The following is an 8,040-nucleotide window of genomic DNA, read 5'->3' on the forward strand; positions in this document are numbered from 1 at the left end:
CTAGTCAGAATTGTAGTAGCTCATATATATATATATATATATATATATATATATATATAATTCTCTAATAACTAACATTAAAAAGATGCAAAAAGTTACTCTTTTCCGAAACGTGCACTGATGAATCATGAACAGCAATTCCAGGAAAGTGTATTTAGAATATTAATTTGCACATGGAGTTGTTCACTTCCAGAGGAAATTAATACTGAGTCATATACATAATTAGTTCTACAATGCCTATATGCGTAGTATAATCTTGATGTTGAGAGATCAAATACCGTATTGATGATGACAAAAAGGTCATGGTCATGAATGCTGTCGCTCAACTAATTAGAGCATTACCATAGTAAGTCAGGTACTGGGCCATGTGGAGGAACGTTAGAGACACCAGGACATTGAAGGTCCAGTTCACCCCAGCCGAACAAGCATTGCCTGTGCTTCTGGCCCAAAGAGGGTAGATTTCAGAATTAACTGTCCATGGCATTGGTCCCATTCCTGTCGAGAGGTGAAAGTGTTTTAAATGACCTTAATGCAATGTCACAATGAATATATTATATGTATAATTCCCTCAGAGCAACCTGTGGTTATATGACTTGCTGAATGGCACAATGGTGAAGGATTGCGGGTGCCTTCTGGCACTGCTGTGTTATATGTTTTTGACTCAAAAAAATTTATAAAAAAAGCCTGGCTCGTAATGTAATGCTGCAAAATAATAATAATAATAATGTGAATTACTCACAAACTGAAAATAGAACTGATCATCATGAAAATCCTCCAGTTCAGATATTTTTTTCTCATTTCCAAAATTAAAATACATGTGTGACGAGTGGGGCGGGGCCGAGAGCCGTGGGAGCGGAGCGAGGCCGGTGGAGTTAATGATAATGAGCGACACCTGCGCCACTCACCGGTCTCGAGTCCCACGGAGGAGCTCCGGAAGGATAAAAGGAGGAGTGACTACAGTGTTGGATGAGAGAGGACCAGGCCTGGACATTTTATGTTGTTGTTTTATTATGTTTTATCTTTTACTTTCGTATTGTGTTTATTTATTAAAGTTGTATGTTTAAATGTTCGTCGGTTCCCGCCTCCTTCTTCCCGATCTATGAACATTGTAACAAAGTTCGCAGATCCAGGAAGAAGGAGGGGGGAACCGGCGAACATTTAAACATAAAACTTTAATTAATAAATAAACAAACACAAAACAAAAGTAAAAGCGGCAGCCCCTCACTGACGACTGCCGCATAAAACAACAACATAAAGTCGATCAGGCCTGGTCCTCTCTCGTCCCACACTGTCGTCACTCCTCCTTTTATCCTCCTGGAGCTCCTCCATGGGACTCGAGACCGGTGAGTGGCGCAGGTTTCGCTCATGATCATTAACTCCACTGGCCTCGCGACACTCCCACGGCTCTTGGCCCCGCCCCCACTCGTCACAACATGTATGCTGAATTAATTACAAACAGTTATGATCATCTTACCTGGGGCAAAAAATGCGAGATAGAGCACTAGCCCCAGGAGCACAACCCATGAATAAGATGTTGGGCAAAAATTATAAGCCCATATAACACTATCTGGCAGATGTGTGGAGTTGGAGCACCTGAAACAAACACACAATGAATTTTATAAGTTATAAGAATAAATATCAAAATATTTCAATTTTTCAAAAATTAAAAATAAATAAATAAAAAGCACCGCAGGTTCAACCAAATGTAATATCATACAGTAATGACACAATGAACAAACTAAAATGTGTTAGAAACAGAATGTGTTAAAAATATAAAATGTTATACAAAAACATAAGTCGCAAGAAGGGAAAAACCTTATTTTGAAGGACATGACAAATTTTATTTCAGTTTTTACATCTGGTGAGTATTGGATAACTTTATGTACTGTAGAATGAATAAAAATAATAATAATTAATATGCCTAAATATACACAGAACAGCTCAAGTACTTGCGCATACAGAGTCTCTGCTTAACTGGTGACTCACTTGCCCCACGCTGCTCTCTCAGTGGAGGCCGGATTGACGGGCACACAGGAGGAGTCAAACACAGCACTGCTGTTTTCCTGATAACAGTAACCACAGCTAGGGTCCAACATACAGGGCTCGCATGACCTGAAACACAAAGTAATGTAAGAGCAAGACAAATTACTTAAAAACTAAAACCCAACCAACTGATCTTGAATTCTTCTCATCTGAAGTCAACATAAATCGAAATGGACCCTATGTACTGTCTTAATATCACAGTATGCCTTAGTTTGGACTTCGTTTTCCATTTCCCTTTGAGTTGGTTGTCATGGTTATTCATTTGATTATGTATTTAGTTCAGGTCTGTGTTGGTTCAGTTGTCCGGTGTCGTCTATGTGAAGGTTGTGTTTGGACTGTTGCTCTGTATTTGGATTGTTGGAATTTACCGTGTGGGTTATTAAAGACTGTGCCTCTTCATCGTCTTCGCCGTGTGTGTATATTTATACAAGACAATCGTGACACTTAATACACATTTCTAGAATTTCTTACTATGCACGACTCATCAGTGCACACTATTCTAAAGAAAAATAGTTGATTGTATTCACAATATTTCAAATGTAATAACTTGCACCGCACTCTGGAACAACTTTCATTTTCTTCAAACCACCTGTCAAATTTCCACAATTAAATCAACTCCTCATGGATAACATTACAGTAAGTCCGACCCTACATTTTTTCTTGTTGAAAATCATGTTTCACTCAGAAATACGTCAAGTATCATTACGGAAGTAAAATCAAAATCTATGTATATTTATTGTAGTTTTGAAAGACTTACCAGGCTGCATTTGGTCAAAAATACATTTAAAATACTGTGAAATACATTGCTCAAAAATTACACATTGGATCTCGATGAACAAAATAGTCAAGTTGAAAATCTTTACTGTGTAATTCGTTGAGAACAGAATGGTCAGTGAAAGACAAAATCATCAACCCATTGAGGGCTGGATTCAAAATCTCACCGAAAATAAAAGTAAAAAAAAAAAACCTACTTGGCGGCTTCAGATGCTCCGATAAATAATGTCTCTGAGATTCTCCATTGGATTTGGGTCTGGAGAACATGAGGTCAATGGCATCAGTGCCTTCATCATCCAGAAACTGCCTACACACCCTGGCCATATGAGGCCAGGCACTGTCATGCACCAGGAGGAACCCAGGGCTTATACTGCACCAATATAAGGTCTGACAGTGACTCTGAGGATTTCATCCCGGTAGCTAATAGCAGTAAGGGTACCACTGGCTAGCACGTGGAGATCTGTGCGACCCTCCGAAGATATTCCTCCCCAGAACACCATTGGCCAACTGGATCATGTTGCAGGTAGCATAATGTTCCCCACAGCATCTCCAGACACTTTCACGTCTGTCACATGTGCTCAGTGTGAACCTGCTGTTATTCATAAAGACAATGGGGCGGACCTGCCAATTCTGGTGTTCTCTGGTAAATGCCAAACAAGCTGCACGGTGTTGGGGCTGTGAGCACAGGTCACACTAGAGGACCTCATGCCACCCTCATGGAGTCTGTTTCTGACAGTTTGTTCAGAAACAAGCACAACAGTAACCTGCTGGAGGTCATTCTGTAAAGATCTGGCAGTGCTCCTCCTGTTCCTCCTTGCACAAAGAAGCAGATACTGGTCCTACTGCTGGGTTGTTGCCCTTTTATGACCCTGTCCAGCTTTCCCTGTGTAACGGCCTGTCTCTCTGTATCTCCTGCATGCTCTTGAAACTGTACAGGTAGACACACCAAACTTCCTAGTGACGGCACATATGGATGTGCCATCCTGGAGGAGTTGGACTATACTAAATCAGAGCCAAATCAGTCAGGAAGGATAAGAAGAGAGCATTTGTCTGTGGCCACCACCTGAACGGCTCTAGCCCAAGCTGTGATATAAACTAACGCTATTGGCTATTTTAAAAAGCTGCTTGATATGTCCCTCTCTGTCTTCCTGTTTCAGTTAAAGGGGTCATATGATGCGATTTCAAGTTTTCCTTTCTCTTTTGAGTGTTACAAGCTGATTGTGCATAGATAAGATCCCTGAAGTTGCAAAGACTAAAGTCTCAAAACCAAAGAGATATTCTTTATCAAAGTTAAGACTCTGCCACGCCCCCCTAAAACGGCTAGAGTAACGCTGCGTGTTTCTAAGCATTTCAGGGGACCTTTAAGTGTTTCCTTAATTTTTGGAGCAGTTAATTATTACAATTTTAAAATGACAGATTTCTATTTCATTTCTTTTTAAAATATAATTTATTCCAATGATGGCAAAATCTTCATTGCCACATAGTCCTTCAGAAATCATTGTAATATGATCATACACAATTACGCCGTTTTATGTTAACTTTAAATTTCATGAATGACTTGCTTAGAGATATGCATGATTATGAGATCACAGCTATGATCCCATTAATATACACGTATTCAATATTCATCAAGTATTGTCAATGGGTCTTGCGTGGCAGTTACAGTGTGTCCATTAAACACTGTATTCCATTATGTATGAGGAGAGGGCTTTTGAGAGACAGTCTGTGCACAAATTGGTTTGCTGCTGTGATGACAGTGCAGCCATTCCGCATCCATTAGCAGGAAAATAAACATGCTTTGCTTTGGCGGTGTGTATGGGGGGGGGTCATTGTTATGAGGTTACACTTCAGACACTCTATTACTGTGACATTAAGGAACAGCGAGCAGCTTGGACCCACAGCAGTTATTACTGCAGCGTACACACCAACAGAGCCTAACATAAAATTGATTTTCACTCAGGTTGGAGACCAATAAGTTGTTTGTTGACTTAAGCAAGAAGAACCTTTTAGAAGCGGTATAATTTCATAATTAGAGTGTTGATATAGACACTAGTATAGCAATAGTTCTCCACTGGACTCAGCTTCAACTAGACATAGATTAAACTCAACCATAAATGGCATTTGCAAACCATTATACTTCCCGGAATTACATATTTCTGAGTGAAATAATTCAAACAATAAAAATACAGGATGTGACTTGATTTTATCCTTAAAAAAATGGATGTTGGGTCAAAAAAATACTCATTTTTTTACTTAAACATTCCTTTACATATAACAGTTTTTTTCAACAAAACTGCTTCACTGCAATTTAAAATCTTTTGTCCATCAAATTAAAGTCATGTGGGGTGACCAGAAATGTGCTGCAACCAACGTGCATAAACATAAAAAACATAAAATAGAAAATGACACCAAAGATGAACATGGAGACCCTCACAATTATATGTCAAGGTCAATACATGTCTTAAAATATCAGATTTTACCTTTACATTACAAGGCTAGGTTAGTTCAGGTTGTACAATATCATGTGTTGAGACTCTCCAAAAATGTATTTCATGTATAATAGCCTTTGCTTGACAACATTTAGTCTGGGGTGCTTCTATCAGGGAGCCTAGGTCCATGATAGGTTTTTCTCCTTTCTGCTAAGAAACTTAAGATGAGTCTCAATTTCTTCAGTAAAGATGATAGATGTAGATGATATTGCCCCTGAAATCCGCCTGGGGTCAATGGTACTAGCAGGTGGTGCTGATGATTTGGATGATGTGGAGACTGACAGTATTCATTAGGTCCCTAAGTACCAATTGAATTCCACAGTGTTTATATAACCTCTTAGCTGTCCATGTGCATCTCATTTTCAGGCATCTCCCATAGAGGCTTGATATTCACTTTAGTCCAGTATGAATCCCCCAGATCACTATAGCAGCGGTTCTCAAAGTTTTCCATGCTAGGACCTACCTAGAGAGGTATAATATAGGTATAACACATCACTTTTAGACATTTTAGAGTGAAACATGAATTTGAAATACATTTTCTCCCTGTCATACTATTACCCTGGGTAGGTACCCTTCTTATCAGTTTAATTACTATAAGACAGATTAACTGAATATATTGGCTTATTGAAAAAAAATATGCATTGACAAGTGAAGTCATAGTTGAATCAGTAGCTGCTCTGAGTTCATTCAGTGAAAGATTCATCAAACTGATTCAAAGCGGTACCTCTAGAGTTTGTGGTCTTTTTGAATGATTCAATAAAAGAACAGTTTCATTAGAGCCATCTGCCCATAAATCAGACTACATAGGTCACACTGTATGTTATTTTTTGCATGCAGCCCATGAGGAGTGCTTGTTGTGCGTCATGTGAGAAAAAAACATTTACAATTAAAAGTTATGCCAACAAACTTTTGAGAACTTCTCATATATTTCATATTTTGACATGAACGCTCCACCATTTTCACAATTTCTGCAACCAACTTATTTTTACTCCCATCCACAGTTTGAAAAGTGCTGCAAATACTCTTTGTAATCCACTCTACCAAGAGTTGTCACCTCTTCAAAATTTCTCATTTTCTCAAAAAAGTCATATGGTTTGGAATGTCACGATAATGAATAAATGATGACCATTTTCATTTTGGGTGAACTATCCCTTTAACTTCCTTGGTCAACCAACTTCCGCAGAAAAACCATGCTGATCAAGACACTCCATCAATTGGCTGACAGAGGAAGTCTTGCACATTTAGGAACTGATGCATGCTCTGGGGGACTGTCTCTTCAGTCACTTTTGATACGTGCTAAATGACAAGACACCAAATAACAAGACAGCTGTCACTATATGGCGACTGAGTGTACTATATCCTAGTGTACTTATGAATTATTTATATTGCCATTGGCGAGAAGCTCTAGAAGATAAACATACTCACAGATGTGTTGTGCAGCTGGAGTTGGGTGTTGTGGGGTCTGTAAGATGTAGCGTAACAGGAGGAGAATGCTGGGCTGACAGGAGGAAGCCAACAGACAGGATACAAAGACTCAAAACAGTACCTGTACAGAAAGAATGAATTAAAAATACATATGTATGAATACAGATATAGTTTGGCATTATCTCACAATGTTCAGAATAGCATTTCAAATAACACAAAATGTAGTGGAAACTTGGGCAAGTTGTAATACAGGGAAGTTGTAACAAGGACTATATTTTTGGAACTTGTACATCTTTCACACACACACACACACACACACACACATATATATATACATATATATATATATTGGTGCAATACTTTTTATATGTTTTCATTTTAAACAATCTGTTGGCCAAAACAATTGTTTCATTTGTTTGTATATTACAAGCATGCGGACTAGCCCTGGTCTCCCCTTTAGTGAGTTAAAAAGGCTAAAAAGGCACCCAAATGTTATCCAAAATAAGTTTCAAATGTGCTGGAATATATTCTGCTTAAGTATATCAGTATCTTACCGAAGATGCTTCCCAACGTAAGTCTGCGTCTGCCCACCCTTTCAACCAACCAAACGCCCAGCAGAGTGAACAGGAAATTTGTGAACGCTGTTACAGTCACTAGCCAGATGGCCAACTTGTCATCTTGTACTCCCGACATCTGCAGAATGGTGGCGCTGTAGTACCTACAAACAGAGTGCAAAGGAAACATAAACTTCCTGGTGCTTTTCAAGACATGTAAGGTTATTTTTTATGGATAGATTCTGTTCTGTTCTGTTGCATTCTGGGTATTATTCCTTACAAATAGTAATAGTATGTTAGTATGCATGTTTGAACATAGCCAGACACTTTAGTTACTGCTTCATCTCTGACTGAGCCAGCCAATAAGTGCCACTTCACCCACATATCATAAAATGAGATTGTGGTCTTGCAACTCGGCCTCTTTCTGGCTGATGTCATCTCAACTTTTCAATTAAAACATCCTCCTTTTTTATCAAGCATACTTACAACTAATTGCCTCTCATTATGATTTACAGGGCTTTGAATGCATCATCTATCCTTTTCATCAAAAGTGAGCAGGGGTCAAAATAATTTTTTCGCTCCAGCTGTTTAACCTAAATCAACAGGATTTATGCATTAAAGGGGTCATATGATGCGATTTCAAGTTTTCCTTTCTCTTTGGAGTGTTACAAGCTGTTCGTGAATAGATAAGATCCCTAAAGTTGCAAAGACTAAAGTCTCAAACCCAAAGAGATATTCTTTATAAAAGTTAAGAC

General features: G+C 38.7%; 2 protein-coding genes across 2 annotated transcripts in view; both read right to left on the reverse strand.

The window, feature by feature from the left end:
* LOC107716148 (ATP-binding cassette sub-family D member 2-like) overlaps window positions 1-2,524 on the reverse strand; it is a 21,506-nt gene extending 18,982 nt beyond the window's left edge. Inside the window, exon 1 of the mRNA XM_016522501.1 lies at window positions 2,515-2,524. The gene's annotated coding sequence lies outside the window, so the exon portion shown is untranslated. The remainder of the gene's footprint in view (window positions 1-2,514) is intronic.
* LOC107716183 (proton myo-inositol cotransporter-like) overlaps window positions 1-8,040 on the reverse strand; it is a 69,040-nt gene that overhangs the window by 854 nt on the left and 60,146 nt on the right. Inside the window, exons 5-9 of the mRNA XM_016522549.1 lie at window positions 7,286-7,449; window positions 6,732-6,852; window positions 1,987-2,112; window positions 1,475-1,593; window positions 343-495 (exon numbers count right to left, since the gene is read on the reverse strand). Coding sequence (XP_016378035.1) covers window positions 343-495; window positions 1,475-1,593; window positions 1,987-2,112; window positions 6,732-6,852; window positions 7,286-7,449 — 683 coding nt within the window. The remainder of the gene's footprint in view (window positions 1-342; window positions 496-1,474; window positions 1,594-1,986; window positions 2,113-6,731; window positions 6,853-7,285; window positions 7,450-8,040) is intronic.

Source organism: Sinocyclocheilus rhinocerous, unplaced genomic scaffold (assembly GCF_001515625.1).
Source record: "Sinocyclocheilus rhinocerous isolate Xijiao unplaced genomic scaffold, SAMN03320098_v1.1 scaffold3022, whole genome shotgun sequence".
Lineage (NCBI taxonomy): Eukaryota > Metazoa > Chordata > Actinopteri > Cypriniformes > Cyprinidae > Sinocyclocheilus > Sinocyclocheilus rhinocerous.